Source organism: Thunnus albacares, chromosome 12 (genome assembly GCF_914725855.1).
Source record: "Thunnus albacares chromosome 12, fThuAlb1.1, whole genome shotgun sequence".
Taxonomy (NCBI): Eukaryota; Metazoa; Chordata; class Actinopteri; order Scombriformes; family Scombridae; genus Thunnus; species Thunnus albacares.
In genome coordinates, this window is record NC_058117.1 from 2,097,397 (window position 1) to 2,117,678 (window position 20,282).

The 20,282-nt window shown below is 39.6% G+C and overlaps 1 protein-coding gene across 3 annotated transcripts in view; it reads right to left on the bottom strand.

Annotated features, from left to right (window-relative positions):
* Positions 1–20,282, bottom strand: part of LOC122993661 (cadherin-18-like) — a 204,370-nt gene that overhangs the window by 21,425 nt on the left and 162,663 nt on the right. For 2 of the 3 annotated variants that reach the window (XM_044368010.1, XM_044368011.1), the window contains 2 exons: positions 16,798–16,922; positions 7,491–7,605 (listed from right to left, as the gene is read on the bottom strand). In XM_044368010.1, coding sequence (XP_044223945.1) covers positions 7,491–7,605; positions 16,798–16,922 — 240 coding nt within the window. Of the gene's footprint in view, positions 1–7,490; positions 7,606–15,858; positions 16,283–16,797; positions 16,923–20,282 lie in introns of those variants that run through there. The other variant, XM_044368012.1, reaches the window with a different exon arrangement.

A 20,282-nucleotide genomic window follows, 5' to 3' on the forward strand; every position in this document is an offset into this window, starting at 1 on the left:
CACCAGTGAGTAGTGGATGTAGCAGCCTCAAGAGTACGTCTGTAGTAACAACGAAGGCACTGGAGTGGTGTCCGCAATGCAGCCTGAGGCAGAAAGGCTGAGACTGGACAGAGTGTGGGCAGCCACACGACTCCCGCACCAGCAGTGGGACATGGATATATCCTCTGGGTGGACCATAGCTTTAACGCCGACTCTACGTGTCAACGGACGCTTCAGCCAGGTTTGAAATAACTCCTTGAGTGCTAAAATCACACGTCACATAACTGCAAATGTGATATGACACATTTTGACAGATTGATGTTATTATCATGAATGATAATACTACACTGTTCATCTCTCAGCATGCGTGACTTAAACTTGGTCCTCCATATTTCTAACCGACTTATTTCACAACAGAAATTTTGATTTGTCGTAGCAGGAAAAGCACATTTGGAACTCAATTCCATGTGAGTGTCCAAGGAAGCCACACTGGTGAACCATCATGCACTATACCAGGGCTATTAATTTGGAAAAACTAAATTGGATTCAGCTATAATTATTGTTACCAACTGCAATCATTTGTAATTGCAGACCTGACGCCCTCATTTACTGCATCCAGTGGACATGAGGGGTAAGCTAAATGACCCCTTAAAAGTGAACGGCGGTTATAAATAGCAATACAATATACAGCAGTAACAGAGGTGCGTGTTTTCTTTTTTTTTGGAGGGGGGGGGCGGGGGGTGTACATGCAAGTGGGCAAGTAGAGAGGAGAGGGTGAAAACACCAAAGAACAGAAGATCTCAGTGATCGTGAGGAGCGAGTGGGACTTGCTTTTATTTTCACAGACACGTGGCGTGCGAATGTACACTATATGCCAGCCATGGTCTGATTTAAACAAATAAAATGCAATCCACAGTGTCACACACGATGGTGAAGTAAGACAAAGCAGTCCAGGCAGTTGGACAAACACAGATCAGTTTAGTGTGACAAGCACAACTAAACAAGCAGCAACAACAACAATACTTCACACAGTATCCTCGGCAGCAGCAACCGGGCTCACAGTCCGTTAACTTGACAACATACAGCACTGAAGCTGAAAATAACAAACTTTAATATCTTATCTCTGCCCAGACTTAAGCCTCTTACTTGTGTTGCTTAAGGAAGCGAGTAGGATGTGTTTCAGTCTGTCTTTCAGGTCCGAGATGACGGGGCCGTTCCCTCTCACTCTGTCCGCAGGTTCACGGCAAGCTGATCCTCAGCGGCATTGCGGAGGAAACAGCGGAGTCGACTCAGTTAAAGACGAGCAGAGCATAGAGGTTATCCTCCGTCTCTCTTCTGCAGGAAAGGTGGAAGAGGACTGGGTTGCACAGCAGTCTTCTTTGGATCCAGTTGAACACAAAGAAATATCCACTTGTCCAGCGAGGTTTAGATTGTATGGCCTAGTTACAGTCACATACATATGGAAGCTACTTCTTTACATCAGCTGGAAGCGTAGTTCAGACAGTTAGTGAGTGTTTATACTCAGTGACAGGGGAAGAGGAAATCCCATGCCTTTCTGGCGGGTCTCGTCCAATGAGAGCCGAGAGTTTGACTCTGCCGGATTTCACTCCTAGGTGTGAATTGAGCAGAGCATGATGGGAGTTGAAGTCTGTTTGGAGTCTTTTTGTTTGACTTGGCACCTTTCTTTATCAGGCTTTGTGACTGCATGCAGACATAGTAACATATCCATCTATTGGGTAAGATTCCACGTACAAGTCCTCACAAGACTTTGTTGATTGTTTGCCAGATCACAGATGTCATATAATCAGTCAGTGTGATAACAACAGTAATTGGCAAACAAAGTAACATGATGTTTGATTTGTCTTCTCCTTTATGTACTTTGTGTTGGTTGTTGGCGATTCAGATTTCAGATCTTTTGGAGATGGAGATGTGAACATGCCAGAACATGCCTGTGCTTTGGTTTTATGGCCACATAAAATGTGCGTTTGCGTCTCTCATCTTGGTGATACTCCATGTACTCCAGATGCAGTGTGCCTATCTGCTCCAGGGAACAACATCACCTCAAGTTGCACTATTGAGGTATGTAAAATCTAGGGCTTATCCATACACATTGTATAGGGCTTTGACTCCAGTGAGGCCATGTTCATGTTAGCTTTTGCATCCAGATGACATGTAGACTCTAAGATTGCTAGGGGACGCAACAATGTCATGGCAGTTGTATTGCTCAGGACCCAAGGAAGTGCAATGTCGAGTGTGAAGTTGTTCGGATGAGCGGCTCTCCAGAAAGCTGCAAGCAGCTATCGGCATATAAAATTGTCCCCCCCTCCAATTTCATTGTATGTGGGACAGTGACTTTGGGTATCGTCAATACCGAGTACTGATCCATTACCAGTATTTAATTAAACAGCTGTACGTTTCACTGTGGAGGTGACTGGGATCTTTCTTTTATGTGTGAGGCAGCATTAGACTTGACTTTGCTTTCCCAACATTGTTCAACAGAATGTAAAAAATAAATATGTTTATTTGTTTAAAATTATACAATATAATCATGAATTCATGGCTGAGTGATTCAAAGCATTTGTTTGCAGGAGGAATGGGGTGTGTTCAAGATAGCAAATATACAGCTGATTTGGTGATAAGTGGAGGTATTTTCCTGTTACATTTTAGGTCACCCGCAAGTGGTTTTCTCTTAGCAAGATTAGCTACAATAGCTGGTCTTTTAGAGGGCTCCTCGAGACAGCTTCTATTTACTAAAGATAATGTCCGAGACAACTTCACACTTACACTAACTTATAAGTTAGCATACACTTTGTGCTGTCTAAGCCTTGTGCTTCACAATGCTGAAACAACAGCAGCAACCCTGCTCCAGTGGGAGAAAAGAGTCTAACAGCACCAGGGGCCCTGCCGGTGTGTCTTCCTTTCTAGATAATAGATGAGCCCCATTGGCACCTATACCCGATCCAGCTATTTGAGTCAGTTTTGGACCAATATTTGATATCAGTATCGGATTGGTGCATTCCTAATTCAAACCTAAGAACATAAAATAACTTGAACATCATAAAGTAGATTTTAGCAGTCAACTAGTGTAAAATGACATGACACTGTGGGTTGGATTTCCTCCTGTCCTCCCAAATTTGGGTGTTCATGTACACGAACCTACAGATTACATTTCTATCGTGAGACTGTATTGGAAAAAGAAGACAAACCATAATGAACCAGTTCATTCTGTTTCTGTAGTTTAACTTGAACCAATAAGCTAATAACCCGATGCTCTTGGTACACCAATTTAGCATTTCACTTCTATAACATGTCAGACTCACTATAGACAATTTTTTTTTTAAAAAAAAGGATTAAAATCGATGCAGCAGAACCACAGATGCCATCTTTTTTATTCCACGCTCCACACTTTCTTCTTCCTTGTCAAAACCTGGCGCCTACATTACCCACAAGATAACCCAACTTTATTCACTCAACTGTACAGATTCAGGTGTGTTATACTAGTAGTGGCTTACATAGCCTGGAGCTGCTAGCCTCCAGCAGAGATGAGGAGCTATATAGGTCTGGTAACATCACTTCTTTCTAACTCCACACCCCCAGATTTTCTCCATTTTCAAACTTCTAGTTTTCAGCCCAAACCGATGCTGACTCAAGTGACATCACTTGAGGCAATAACCACAAAATAGTCTGTTTAGGCTGGTTTGGGTTTACATTGCCATCATCTTTTCAAATTAGCTGAAAATTATATTTTCAAAAATGAAATTGGCTTGATTATGTGCAGCAGTAGTGGGAGGTTAGTGTGTAGCATAAGTGAATTGTGTTCCTTTGTAAGCTGTGTTTAGACAGGTGAAAGACAAATGGACAAAAAGGCATAAATGACCAACTAACAGTATTGGCAGATATTTTTGTAAACAATCTTTAACAATCTTCTTCTATTGGTATCAAGTACATCCATATCAGTGCATCCCTCACATTTTAGTCTGACTGCTGCATGTATGCAAATTATGTACAATAATTAATTGTGCAAACAGCAGTGATTTGCATCTGACACATCTAGGTCACTGAAGTGGTACTCAAAAAGTTTGTCCAGGGTTGGCAGGTCTTCATTTAAATGAATGTCCATTACATTCAAGCCCTTGCCAAACAAGTTCACACAATGCTGATTAAGCCTATCATCGCCATATAAATCTCTCTGTATTTTAAGATGTATTTCACAGTACAGAGTTTTTAACCTGGTGTCGGGTTTGCTCTATGGGCAGAGTGTGCACACTAGAGACTTCCACCAGCCGAGCCAGCTAACTTCGGTTAGCCCTCTGCTAACTTGAATGGTGATAAAATAATTTAATTGTGTGGCTCTTCTAGACTTTTCAAATGTTGTCGGACCAAATGGATCAAATTCTGATAGTGAAACAAGTCATTTCGTGGGGGATGTGCAACGCTCAAAACAATTTATCCATGGTTTTACAGCCACAACAGTAGCAACAGAGTAGGCGGAGCCTATAATGTAAGCATGTGTCAACAGTGTTTTTGTAATTACTCTCACTGCCAGAAGGGGGAGACGAAACTCCTGCACTCCAGCTTTAATTACTGTATCGCCATGTCGGAAGATTTAAATAATTAATGAAATTTCCTTTACTTTGCCATCCACGCATAAACTGATACACAGTCCCTCTCTCAAATCAGAGACTGTAGATGAAACAAACATTATTCCTGCTGCTGTGTGATGACAACAGCTGTAATAACATGGAAAAGATCTGACATTCTACAAGTTGTGGAAAACAGAATCCAACAGAATGTATGTCTGAGTTTTGAATCACCGGATAATGCTCATGTGGATGGTAAGAATCTTAATAATAAAAATAAAATTGTGTTTTGATCTGCTGTATTTGAAAAAACATGTAGCAAACTGAAAGGGGCAAAACTTAATATAAATGAAAGGTGTTTTGTGATTTTGGAGAAGTCTGTGTGCGTGCACCTCTGCCAACTGAAGCCACAAAAACTGCTTGTGCAGTATAAGGTGGTCTGAGCAGGTTTTATAGCAGCCTCAGCTGTGCTTCTCCTCCCACGTTGGTGCAAGTGCGCTCCTTTGGTGCCCGGAAATCACCAAACAGGCACAGATGCAAAAAAAGTAGACTTGCGCTGCGGGAAAATTGCATAAAGACTGCGTTTGGACATGTGCGGGCCTTATGCTTGCAGGAAAATAGGCCCCATAATGACACACAAATCCCATATCATCCCATAAAATCAAAATTACAATCTATCTCAACTGAGATTTTTGAAGAGTTTTCCCAACTAACTGAATCCATTATGTTATATTATGGTAATCTGAATCTTTATTCAGCTATAATATCAAGTCACAAGGCTTATGATGTTTGCTCAGGAGCCAAAAGAAAAAAAAAACACCTGCAATGCAGTGAGGCAGCCAGGCTCTGTGTTCTATGGAAGCACAAGTAAACAACAACACAAACTGCCTGAGGCATTTGGCTCACAGACTGCTGTCCAACCTCCCAGTCCGAAACCTGTCACTGTGTCTCATTACTGAGATTGCTGTCAACTCTCCTCAGTCCTGTATCTGTCTCAGGTCAACCACAGAAAGCAGTGCAATTACATCAGCAGAGATGGAGGACACAGTAGAAGATGGAGAAGAGAATAGAATTTGACAGAGAGAAAGTGAGACCGAGATAAAGGAGCCCAGGGGCGGGGGAATCGCTGTGAACAGAGAGGAAATGGGTGAAGCCACATAAAAAAGACAGAAGACCAAAGCTCAGAGAACATCACACAACCTGACACATAACTGAAAACTAAAGGATGACCTACCCCCTTCCCGTTTATTCAGGAGAGATAAAATCAAAAGCTAAATGAGACGAGGAAATAAACAGAAAACTCCGGCAGCTGGGTAACCTAGGCAACAGCACCACAGCTTTTCTCTTGGACATTAAAGCAGATGTCAGTAGGGGAGGGGAAGCTGGGGGCAGTGGGGAGGGGGTGCTGATACCTGTTCCACCAAATAGCAAAGAGACAAGACACTTGGCTGTGGTACTGATGCCAACGGAATGTGTTGATACAGGTACAACACTGAGCCATGCTTCATTATACTCAACTCTTAGCCCCAAATTTAATTGGACCGGAACTGCTGTACCAGACTTGATATAATATGAGCCTTTAATACATTCAAATTGGTGATATTATGAATGGCATTTCAGTAATCTACAGCATTTCCTTATCCTATGATGCTGATAACACAATCTTTTTATACCAGTACCTAGTGTAAGATGGAGCATGGTGTTCAGGCAGTTGTCCTTGCATTTGTTCATTGGCATCAAATGTTTCATTCAGCTGATGTTCAGTCATACGCTGCTCAGCAACCAGGTGACTAGCAACATCCAGTCTGATTCATACAGATGTGCACAGTCGCCTTTAGAATCTAACACTTCAGACTGGATTTCACAAGTTCAAGTTGTATCGTGCTGTGGACAAAAGCAGGTGTCGGCAGGGATCTAAACATAAAGTACTGTTCATTCCGCAAGTTTTGCATTATATTTATCTTATCAAACAGTTTATCATTAACCTCTATCACTGTTCTGAGGCCTGTAACACCAAGCAAGTTCAACTTCGTGGGCATCCAGAATGTTAAACAGCCCTGCGTTGGGTGGGGCATGCTGCGAGACACTGAAATGCAATCCAGGAAGTCCGGTTGAAGTAGAAGCTCTGGCATTTGGAAGGCTTAGTCGACACCAAAAACCTGCACAGCAGGATTTTACAACTCTCGTGACAATGTCACAATCGCGAAGTAAACAGTAAAATACAGTGTTCATATTACACAATTACAAGTAATCTAGCAGGAATTTGCACTTGCTTTTTGCTACAGTACCTCGGTTGTGCTGTTGGACTGGCAAATGGATAGGAAAGTTGTATTTTTTCACACAGGGCTCATATCGATCTGAATGTGGCCTTAGTCTAGCTCTCTTTGGGTTACATGGCTTCACTGAGCCTAACTCAGAGCTGTTCATGTATGATATGAGATGAAACAGTGATATCAGCAGGGAAAGTCAGTATTTGTGACAGCCAAAAGTGATAGCGAAAGTGTAATATGTATAATGTATAATCACATTTCCTGACAGAGGAGGCTGAATGGTGGGTGTAAAAGGAAAATGCACTTTGTGATGATTTATCATAAAAAAAATAAACAGATGTATTTGTGATTCACTATTGTACATAGATTATAGTAGTCAATTTCTGATAACTGTAACAGCACTGACATAATGAGTTTTTGTGAGAAATTAAATTTAGAGTATATACACCGCTGTTCACTCCACATCTGGTGTGTGTGTGATGTCACATTTCTTAGTGCATGCTTGATCATATTTCCATCTGCCAGTGCTTGAAAAATGTAACATGTATTCCCCAACTGTTTTTATTGGTCCATAGTATCTTTACAACAGTAAAATATATGTATATATAACCACAATATTTGCACTTATATTTTACAACTTGTCCAATGATTAGAGTCTTACCTCCATTGTCCTTCACAGTGAAATTTGGATTAACTTGATGCTCAGCAGGCACATAGAAGGAAAACCTTCCGTTTGCAAAGTTGTCCAGATCCGCGGCTCGGATGGTCTGAATCACCTGATGGAGACAGACAGAAGAGAGATGAAGGAAGTAAAGAGCAAAGGCAATAGAGAGGACAAGATATACAGGTAAGAAAGAAAGAAAGGGTTCAGAAAGGGGATAAGTTGGGATAGAAAGATTCTAATGAAAGAAAGAGGCTGAAAATAATGTAGTTTGTTTTATTTCTCCAGTGTGCACACTCTTAGATGACATCAAGTCAATGACCCAGTCTGATCTCTTGCAATTCCTTACAATCCATTACACACAATATCAAGTTAATTGGCCGTGACTTCCTGTTTACACACCACACGGATATTCATTATTATCACAAACCACAACCTTGCATGGCATTTAATCTAGTTTTCTAAAATGGTTTTACTCCCAAAGCAATCAGACAATTAAAGCTACAGGAAACTCAAAACTATCAAATTGTGTTAATCTTGCCATCAATTCCAAGAAAGATTATCAGTTAATCACCCTAATGATTATTTTTGTTTCTTTTCTCTTTAGTTTTCTTATCCTTATACCCTGATGCAATAGTTCTGTTCTGAATGCCTACATGAAATGGTCATTAATCAGCTAATTAGAGTTGAGAGAACATGTAGTGTATATTTACATGCAGTGGCCAAAACTACAAAGCAAACTGGTATAAACACATTTTATACCCAGACATGGAGGTTTTTAGCATTTTGTGGAGCTGCTGGTGAGTTTTTCTTTCCTGGTGAGTTAATACTTACTCATATTTCACTGTTAGCTGTAACGTTTGGCAGATGTATAATGTTAAAGGATAAGGGTTATAAAATGCTTCTCTATGTTGCATCTAAACAATGTGCACAGGTACAAGATAGTTCAGAAACATTTTTTCTGATCCTTGCATGAATTTAGCCATAACATGAATTTGTTTTTCCTTTTCTGTTTTGAACCCACCTCCCAGAAGTTAGATAAACCAACCAGCTTGTTTGACACACAAAGCCCCAGAATGCATTGGTAAGATTATTAGGCAACACTTAACACTATTATGTAGCTGTTAGCAGATGTAAGAGTATATGAATGCAGTCAACAACTGTAACTCCTGTGGGCACCTATAAGCATTTGCTGCTGTATAAATAGACAAATATAGTGAACTGCAGTTGTAATATAACAATATGTCTTCCTAGGATAAGTTCTAATTGTTGATGAATGCTGTACATTAGTAAACACCCTGAAATTGTCATTATGTCTGCTACACATTTAATAAATTGTTTATAATATACTACATTGCCGTGTGTTATAAACAATTTAGAATGCCCGATGAGGTCTATCTGACCGAACGGTTGCATTATAATGATGGGATATTAGCAGTGTGTGTATTACTTTTGTAATAGAAGACAACAGAAACTTTAGTTTTGATTTCCACTTATTATCACACAGGTGTCTCATGTTATCCTGAGCTGCAGTGATTGAATCATGGTGTAAATCACTGACATTGTCAGCTGTCACTCCAGAGATGTTTTCCACTGATCTGATTGGTCAGTTGTCGGGCAGTTGAGCAGTGAAGCAACTTTGTGATACCAGAAAACTTGAGATAAGCCCAAAGATAGCTGGCTTACTTTGTGGTACAGGCCCCAAGTGTCCTGCTACATATTTACAGTATACAGTATGTACTGTATATGTGTCAGGAAACTCACTGTCTGGTCACATATTTGTTTGTGTTTGTCTTGGTATTGCAGCCCTGCCTGTTCATTGGGTTGAGGTCTGATGACTGGAGGGAAAGCCATGGGAGCACAGCATACCTGGCATAGATTTGATGCATAGAGCATACGTTAAGGCAAAGTGAATTATTTCTCTAACACAGACACAGAACAAATGAAATAATAAAACACCCTTGCACACATAGTTTCACCATCATAACTTCAGGTTTTATGGACTGTTGTTTTGACCTGTCACATCAAGATTACAGTCATAGCAAAAATATTAATTTACAGAGACAATCTAGTGTCATGAAGGGAGAAAAAACTAATTAGTGTGCATGGATCATGCTCTCAAATGAACAGTAGGTGAACACAAATGATTCATTTTTGCTCTCAATTTACATAATTAGTGCCCTTGAATGACACACTGGTCCTTTAACTCTTGATAGTGATTTAACAATATAATGTTAAATGATTAATGTATGTGTGGGAAAGTCTGAAAGTATATACACAAAGCTGTCAAAATAAAAACAAAAATGCAATAAATCCATATATGTACATATAGTACATAGAGATTCGCTGTGATGTACGTGGTAACTCTTGTTTAATGCTGATACATAATTGATACCGCAGTGTAATCCCATGCTGTGTATGAATACCAGTTTATTTTTCTTCAGTTTGGGGTACAGGCAATAAAATATAACAACATAATCTTTCCTTTTGTATTACATGGAAAGTATAATGATTCTCTTTGACATACAAAGACCAAATTAATTCAATTTCATTTTTAACGGTTTTAATTTACAAATGTGTAAATGGGTGGTTTGAAGCTAACTCCAGAGTAAAATGTAGTAGTTTCCTTGACATTAAAGCAAGAGACAGAACCACACCGTGAAATGCCAGATGTTTGTGCTCATCTGCAACAATACATTCCATCCTGTTACCAGACCCAGGAGATGCTTGTTAAAAATCCATCAGAGCCTCAGAACAAAGCCAGAGGGTCCATTTCTAACACTTGCTTCTCCAGTATAACTGGTACTGTAACTGTTATTGACCTGACTGCATGCAGTCAGGCCAATGCAATGCATTTGTGCCTTTCCAAAGCCATTTTTTCAATATTTTGGAACATGTGTGTCGTTTATGGTGGTTAGCAGTCCTCTTTTTTTCTTGAATTTTCCTGGTGGTTTCTTGGTGTGTCATAGTCACCAGTGAAATGGTGTAAAAAAATAAAAACAAAAAACAAACCATAGACAGGAATGTGTATCACATCACTTAATGTTCGTTTTCATCCTTGTAAGCACGCTTGAGAACGACCCACTAACACTATCAGTGGTCAAAAACTTCAGGGTATCTTCTAAAACAATCAGAACACTTTTCATTATTTAACTATGTATTGAAATAAGACCATGCATCAAGTGATCTGTACTGGTATACGAGTAATAATTAATCCTACAAATTAATCCTCCAACAAATCCTATCAATCCAATCCAATCAAATATTGTCAGAACAGATCATCAAGATTTTAGTCATAAACATTGTTCTGTCACAACTTTTCATATTATTGTTAAAAATGACATGAACTTAAAGAGCCCATGAAATGGATGGTTGGTGCGTTTTCACACCTATAGTCTGTTTGCTTTGGTCCGAATCAGTGGATGAGTTGCTGCTTTGTTGCATTTTCACTTTGGGTCAGTTTGGTTTCACATGGCAGAAATTCAAGCAAACTAAAATGTATCACCAAAGCCATGTGGGAGCTGTCACTCCATTCATTGGTCAGAAATCTTGTGGGGTTGGTGAGGGGAGAAAGCACAGTTGGCTATCCAAAATGGACCATCAGCAGAATTGGCATTTCTTCATAACTGCTGTCGTGGTTTGGGCCTTATACCAAGCCAAAATATGCGAGCAGAATGGCACAATTGAATTCACCTCAAGGCAGAGAACATCTGGGTTTCCCTGTCATGGGCCGCCACAGTTTAATTTGTCCTGCTACAGTTTCATGTCAGCATCCCCCCATATATAACTGACACCTGGGACACTGACACATGTGCACGCAAACACACACACACTCCAGCATATAGTATAACGGACACTTGCATTTACTGACACACACTCTCTCTCTCTCCAAATAAATGAATAAAAGAACCATACCAGAGTCTGTTTGTTTGTAACTGGACCGAGACTACCTCTTCAATGAGGATTCAGTCTGGTTGTTTTGGTCCACACACGAGTGCATGCCGTGTTCACACCTGCCCCGACGAACCGCACCAATCTATTCAACTGAACTAAACAAGGGAGGTGAAAATGCCCTTATACTCCTGGAAAACTGCTACTTGTTGGAAAATGGTACATCTTAATTGTAATAAATGGCAAAAAACTTTTGACTGTTAAACTAAATGACTGTTGTATGATTATTATTCATGATTATTCATGATATATACTGTTATGGGGCTAAATAAGCAGTCAACCATGCAAATTAACCCTCAGTTCTTCTCGTGACATATTGATAATTGTCTATACATTTGATGGACTATGTGTCATTTATGCCTCACTTCCTGTTGCCCGTAGGCTATACTACATAAGTGAAATATCAGTACGGCAATACATTAACCAGATGGCAACTGACATGGATATACATTTTCATGAATATTGGACATTGCATGTAGGAGTTAACTATCACTTCCTGCGTTCACTATTTGGCGCTAGAGAAAACCCACTAATTAAAGGTCATGTTGCTTTATATCATGTGAAGATGTTAATTTCATGAAAATTGGATGATGTTTGTCACATAAGGCTGATTTTTGTTTAGGCATGTATACATATCAGACATACGAAAGCATTTGACAGGAAGATTTAGACAGAAAAATACTCTTAACTTTTTAACATCCACCGGGTCGCCGGCAACCCGCCTTAGCCAGTTGTAAGTGGTAGCATCACACAGTAATGAGTCAAAGCAGTTGGCACAATTTGGCCAATTGGAGATGACTGGAGAGGTTCGGGGACACCAGTGACACCACAAACTAAAAACTCCTGAGCTCCCATAAGTTTACGCCTAGAGGTCTGGAATTTTATACAGGTTGACAAGATGTAGAAGGTATATGGTGTTCTGCATAGTTCTGGAATAAAGCCTTATTTGAACTGATGTAGTTTTGTTTGTGTTTTAAACCAGATGCTAAACAAACACATTTCCAGAAACTAGAAGATGTCACTTGTCAAATCAAGCCTAATACATGCATCATGGCCTTACAGTTCCTCTGTTATAAGCTTTTCCATTTGGGTATGCCAAATAGGTGAAAATTCTATAAAAAGGGTGGATGTCTTTTTTTATTCTTCTTTTTTTAACATATATTTGACACATAACAAGAGATACCTGAAAAAGTAACACATGAACACAGGATTAGTACCAGGAAAAAAAAAATCGCTTTGTCTTTAACTAGCACCTGCAAGTACTCCCTATGTAACCCCAAGCTTCCAGGACTATTTCGTAGGAATCTCAGGTGAACTTTGTTGTTCCACTACGTGCAGTAATCAAGGCTTAATGTGGCAACCATAGACTGTATATAAAGATGGATTTAGCAAGGTTTGATGTCACTTGTTGGTGACAGTTTGAAGCCCACAGTTCCTGCTTATGTTCAGTGCCATCTTTTCTGTTTGGAGCCAGGACCCTCCAAATAAGGAGTGTGCAGTGTTACCTTTCATGCTCTGGAAACATGCCTTGGCCCCTAGCTAACGCTAGATTACTGGGAACACTGAGCGCTGCACATTTGGTCTGTGCATTTTCCTTCAGGCACTTGGCAGAGGTTTTTTCAGGTGATTCTCCTCTGTTCTTTTTATAATTTAATCGTGACTTGAAGTAGTTGTTAGATCACACAATAGGAATGACGTTGCTTAGCAGCTTAAAATGTTTAAACATAAACCACCATAAATGCATTTCATATATGGGTAAATTTTACCCAGCGGTGTTTACAGGTATAAATGCTTGTGTTTTTAATCTGGATTCATCTTCACTATTTTTAACAATAGGGGGTGCTACACAACATTATTTTAGGAAAAGTCAAAGACTGGGGGACATGAATATTTTGGCAGTACTGGTGTTAAGGTACTTGTGCATTGGCTTTAGCCTCAAGCTGTGGTAGTTGCTGCTTGGTGGCAACAGATGCCGTACCGTTGGTAGGAAGTCAAATTCTGCAGTTGACAGCAAATTATCATGAGAAAGAAACTTTTTCATTACAGTCAGTCTCAATACATACTAAATGGTTATTTTTTATCTTATTTTTCATTCTATCCAACTTTTATTTCTTCATTTTCTACGATGTTGTGTCCCTTGCTCAGAGAGTTCTTTGTATTACAGCAAACAAAACACATTACAATCACACATATAACTGGCATCTGCTTTATCAATCTGTTTTTTCCATAATTTCATCTTTTATACTAAAGGCCACTATTTGTTGCAAATAGATAATAGATGTTAGACACATCAAAATTGTCTTTCCCAGAAAGTTCAACACAAGCAAAACCTGTCAGCCTCAGGCAGGAGTGGACTGGCTGCAGGTGATTTCAATAATCTGGAGGTTTTACCCAGAAATCAACATAAGTACCTTTGCAGCACAAGTCTGAATACGGATAACTGTCCCTGATTATGTTCTGACTTAACTTCTCAACCGAAGCTTCTTGACTTAAATCCCAAAATCTGAATACAGCTCCTTGAGTCGTCTTTGCCCACATGACATCAGGGGAAAAGAGAGGGTTGCTCACAAATATAATTAGTTCCAGATTGTCTTTATATCAAAGTAGTGGCATAAAAATGTGATCCTCTGTATTTACCAAATGTTCCCTCCAGATTACTTGCCCTCCAAAATCAGCAATTTGTCAGCAATGACGGAAATCTATTGCAATTCCACACTGTAATCACCAATAGAGATCATTGACTTCTTTCTCAGCAGCACACATGCAAAAACAAGTAAAAATGTCAAGTGTTGCAGTGTATTCTAAGCCCTGAGGCTCATATCTGCCACTGGTTTTCACGCTCTTAACACAGCAAACAAGAAATCAGTATTACATGTATTGTATGCCCCACAACCTAAACAGCTAGTCTCATCGTTTTGCAATCAATTATGCAAATTTAAAACACAACTGTGTCACCAAATGTAGCAGAAAAAAAAAATTTGTCACGCCAGATTGACGTGCCATGCATGGAAATTTCTTAGTGTCGATTTATTGCAATGCCAGCAAGATAAAAAGTCTACACTGACTGTGCTAGCATGTGTTGTCTGTTGCCTGAAGCTAAGCTAAATGATTACACACTCATACATGCACACAAACACACACTCACTTGAGCTTAATTTTGCATAAAAACCAGAGAAAGTGGGGAAAAGATAAGAGAGAAAGATACATATAATAACACAGAGGGAGTGTGTGTGATGTGTGATCTGTGTGTGTGTGAATGTACACATGAGGACAGCCATTGCTGTGATGCAGATCTGCGCCTTTGTGCTTTATGGAAAAAAAAAGTGCTTTTATCATTGCTGGTTCAGAATTGGCCCCGCTGTGGAGCAGAGAGGCTGGCAGTGTGGTGGTGGAGGGGGGAGGAATAGGAGGTGATAGGGGAGGCAGTGAGGCAGGCCCGTGTTTGGGTTTAATATGATTGTCTCTGCTGCTATCTGGCCCAGCAGCGGAAGCATCAGCGAGCTCTGCAGTCTGAATAATTTATGGGTTCAAGAAGCTGCAAAGTCTGCAGCTCAGCTGATAAATCCCCCGCTGATGGTGTCAAACGCACAACAAAAAGGCTACAGATCAACATGAATGTATGTGTGTGCCAGCATGTGTGTGTGAGAGAGAAGATGAATGTCTTTTTATGCATGTGATCAGTGGTGTATGTACAGTATTTGTGTTTGCAAGCAGAACCTGGGGTCATGTTTGCATTGTAAGATTTAATTTGCACATGCTTTGGCCATTGAGTTCTGTGAGAATGTTTTTTTTTTGTTTGTTTGTTTTTTTCTGCAGACCAAGCATACTGAAGCTAGTTGCATACTGCTGGCTAGTTGTAAGCATACTGTAATAATAACTTAAACCCAAATCTTAAGCAAGATTTCTGTGATGTAGATGGTATAGCAATATTTGATTTGAAGTACAAGTCTGGTGGGATTCCATATTTTATGTATTGTCAACAAATCCCATAAAAACACCAAAACCAGCAATGTGTTAGTCTGCCTCTTGATACTTTCTGGCTTTCCTAGCTTGTTTGTTGCTCTCAGCCCCAATCCCATTGGTTCCAACTGAAGATCTTTTTAACAGCTCACAAATACATATTTTCATCTTTTAATAAAGGTTCAGTAATTTCCTAAAACTGCTGGTTACTGTAGTTTTTATAAAATGTTACTTAAACAGGAGGAAATAATGTATTTGTTGGGGACCATATTCAGTGGCAGATAAATCCACCAACTGAGCTCTAGTGAGTATCTCTGGCAGCAGGACGGTTTGTGTGGGATTGAGTCAAAATAAACTACAGTGTGTATTCATGGTGACGAAGGAACATGTCACCCAGTGCAGCGTGATGTCACAGACATGTGATAACAAGTTTATGGAAAAATGCTAGTAAGTGGACGTTTAGTTATCATTGTTTTGTCTACTGTTGCTCCAAGGTCAAAAATGAAGTTTCATTCTCAAATATTCTAGTACAGTATATCCAGTATTCATTGCAAACATTGTGTGAAATCCCACCCCCCATATGGTGACACTGCCTAGATACACGCTCAAAAGTAGCAAAGCTGCTGTAGCTAATATTCTAGCATGCTAATGTCTGTGATGGAGATGTGGTGGACTACTGCGAATTACAATATGCAGTGGTAACATTTATACAGTAGTAAATGGTCATTTCAAACAACATGTATCTATTACAGTTACTTTAATTAACCACTGTCCGAATTTAAGTTATGACACTTGTCAACGCCTTTGCTTCTTCAATTGGAATACTCAGGTGATTGTAACTTCTTCTCATGTTTGATGATAGCGTGTCTGCCTCTGGGGTGCTGCAGAAGTCAGAGTGTATGAGAAAAACCTTATCTTTAAGGCATAACAATATCTGGACCTTTACAAGCCACAAATCATTTCAATCACACCACAGCTAAGAGATTGGGTCTTCAGGTGAGATATCAAATGAAACTAAACAAAAAAGAATTTGAGAGTTCAAAGCAGCTATCCATATTCACTTTGTATAAACCTTATAACATGATGTGAGGTTCTAATGTTGTGAGACCTCATGGTCTGTTCAAGGTGTACTACAGATGTCAACAGCGTGCCACTGCACTATATGCCTCCAGTGTATTTTTGAATATTCAGGATTTTTTTCTCATTTGTTTATTTGAATTTCCATACACCAGTCCACAAAGAGAAATGCAAACATTTTAAGTTAGTTAGTGTAAAAGTTCTAATTTTCAGGCCATGAAATCATCATCTAGTTGCAGCAGCAGTTAGAAACTAAACACAGACTCACTTTCTTTGTTAAGAATATCAATGGTCGTTGGCTGGAGTGTTAGCAACCCACCTGTCCAGTTTTGGTGCTGTCACATACTATGATGGCGTTGTTTCCCCCAGAGATAGATGGAATGTTGTCGTTGATGTCCAGGACCTGGATGGTGACTGGGACGTGACTCACCATACGTGGGTTATCTGCAAGTAAAAACATGAAAAAACAGGTCGTAGTTGGGCGTATTGTATTTCAGAAATTGTATTTTCAGGTTCATTTTTTTAGCAATCTAAAAATCTTTGTTTTTTATTGTATTTTGTTTTTGCTCAGCAAATTTACAAATTGCAAGTGTGCATCAGTAACAGCATTCTTAACGGCAATGGTGTCATATTTCATTAGGCCTATCACTTATAACACAGTTGAGTTGAGGCCTCTTGGAGCCTGGAAGTAACTACATGGATCAACAACCTACAGTTTACTGTATTCTATTATTGTGCAGTATTTCAGATGAACTACATCAATCCTCCAACAGAATAGTACATTAAGTTAGTCTTTTTAAGTTTTAGGGATGTTAGCCCTGTCTCTGTGTTGTCCATGCCAGACAGTGTAAAGCCATGCTAGCAGAAATGAGAGGCTACATTTGGGCGCAGTTGTGCTTTGACCTAAATGTGTTAGCATGCTCACAATGACATTGTTAACATGCTGATGTTTAGCAGGTAAAGTTAACCACATTAACCATTTCAGCTTAACATGTTAGCAGAGCAAGCGGCAATTCGTGGGTTCAAACCCTTTTGTGCTCAACAGAAGAAAGCAGCTCAATTGTTGAAAATTAAAGCAGTGAACACAATGATCAGGTTTCAGGCTTCACAAAGTTGAACAAAGTCATTTCAGCTAGTTTAATTCTGTTTAAGGAGAGCATTCACACCTTGTTTCATCATCAGAAAGCCTTGCAGCATTTCAATAATGGCACACTCAAAGTTCTGCCCTTCATCCCCCCTTCATTGGATTTGAATGAAACTCGTCCATGCCCACTTGCATCAATCAATATGGCACTTCAGATTTTGGTTAATATTTGCTCCCAGAGCATACACACCAATCGTGGCGAAATTCTGTGCACCAGGTTTTCAGATACATGTTTGTGGTATTTCAGTAAACCTATTCACAATCGCAGACTGAAGTTATGTACCGAGATTTATGATGACTGGACAAATTGTTAATGAGTTATGGCCAATATTCTCTAAGCCCTGCCCTGCGAAGATATTTTGGTTTATGGTGGCCATGTTTTTGGACCGTTCTTGCTCATCTATAATAGAATGTATATCTCAGTCCCCCAAGGGTATAAACCAAATTTGGTGTTGATCAAGTGAAAATCCAAAAGTAGATGTCACATTACTGTTTTTCACATTATGCATATTAGTAAAAAATCCATCCTGGCAGACCAAGAGGCATTTTGTACAGCAAATTGAGCTGGACTTATGTGTAAAATTTCAAGTCAATTGGACTTATTGTATGCATGGCATGGCCTTATGGTGTGAGTGGCATGGCCTTTCCAAAATTGAATTTTTGGGCATTAATTACAGTGCCACCATCTGGCCAATTGGGGTCATATTTCTTGGGAAGTACATGCACGTCATCTCCAGTTATTGGGTTAAGTTTCATGCTTTAGTTCATTCCAGCTCATGGCAATTTAAAACTGTGGTCTGCAAGGTCTGAACCATAATAATAACAATAATAATAATAATAATAATAATAATAATAATAATAATAATAATAATAATAATTATTATTATTATTATTATTATTACTATTATAAACTGGGACAAACACAGAAAGGCTCTAACCCTTTCAGGGTTTGAACCCTAATTAGCATTAAAAACATAGTAGGCCACAGCTGAGGCTGATGGGGATGTCATGAGTTTAGCAGGTGTTTGGTCATAAACTAAAGTATTGGTGACATTAAAATGTTAAACTAATGATGGCACTAGAGGAAAAGTCATTGGATCACCAAAGTTATTACAATTTGGTACAAAACATGAATGTGTAGATGTCTCAATTTTATAATCATCCAACAGTAGTTGAGGCACTTTACCCTGAACCAAAAATGTCAACATGAATGTCGGTACAAAGATCATGGCAATCTATCCAACAGTTGTCGAGGTATTTCAGTCTGGACCTAAGTGATGATTCAAGCTGACGTTGCCAACACTAGAGCTAGAAACACTAGTCTTGCCAACCATTGTCAAAGGAAAGTTGCTGTAGCCAGCTCAAAAAGCCACTAGAAGTCACTATCGCATCGGCTGTGGCTCAGGAGGTAGAGCGACCCGTCCACTAATCGGAAGATTGGCGGTTCGATTCCCGGCTCCTCCAGTCCACATGCCGATTTGTCCTTGGGCAAGATACTTAACCCCAAATTGCTCCTGATGGCTGTGCCATCAGTGTATGAATGTGTGTGAATGGTTAGTTCCCTCTGATGGGCAGGTTGGGACCTTGCATGGTAGCCCCTGTACCCATTCAGTGTGTGAATGGGTGAATGTGATTCGTAGTATAAAAGCGCTTTGAATGGTCGGAAGACTAGAAAGGTGCTATACAATTACAGTCCATTTATCATCTCATCAATATGCAACTTAATCTACCTGTAATTCCAGGTGAATAATTAGTCGGCTGAACATGCTGCTGCTCTCTCCCACTCACTGAACACAGTCAGATCAGAAAGCTGTGAGCAGGATGAGTGCACATTACAGAGGAATATTGGCAATTCTGTCCGAGGGAGATGAGAAATGTCTGCCTAAAAAAAGTCCCTGAAGGGATCCTTAAAGACACATCTAGTGAGAAAATACGTAAGTAGGCAACACTGCTTTCAGTTCACCATAATATCAGTTCATCAAATGTCAGTTCTCACGCAATTCAAAAACTGTTCATACACAAGGCTGTCCAGTCTGAACACCATGTGAGTTCGTTAATCAGTCCGTCAAGTGGTGTCCCTATATTGCTTGCCTTCAGGAACGCCATTCCACCATGGATAACAAGCTCTGGGACTAGATAGACACCATATTGGAGCAAGGTATAATATGGAAGGAGTGGAATTCATTAAGCAGGAAGGTGGTGCCCAATCAAAAAAGGTAATTTGTACTCAAGTGATTTATGAATGAAACTGTTGGGGACATATTTGTTGGTGATATGTAGTGACTACCTTAATCAAGTGCAACTTTGTGCAGTTGTCACACTGTGCCCCAGATCAAGTCTTGATTACAAACATGACCAAGGAAGTCCACTGTTCCTATTCCTGCATTTTTAAAATCTAGCTTTCAGGAGAGCGGGGGCCAGATGCATAAATGTTACAGTACACACAAAAACCATGCATACACATAAAAACCATGCATACGCCATTTCTTGCACATAAATTGGTATTTATAAACACAGAATGTGCTCTGAGAATGTGCGCAGCTCACGCATACTTTTGACCATACATACACAGTCTTCCAGAGCAAGCCAAGTTAGATACAGTGAAAGTGAAAATGCAAAATAAAGTGAGACACAGAATTTAACATAAAACAAAATAGCCA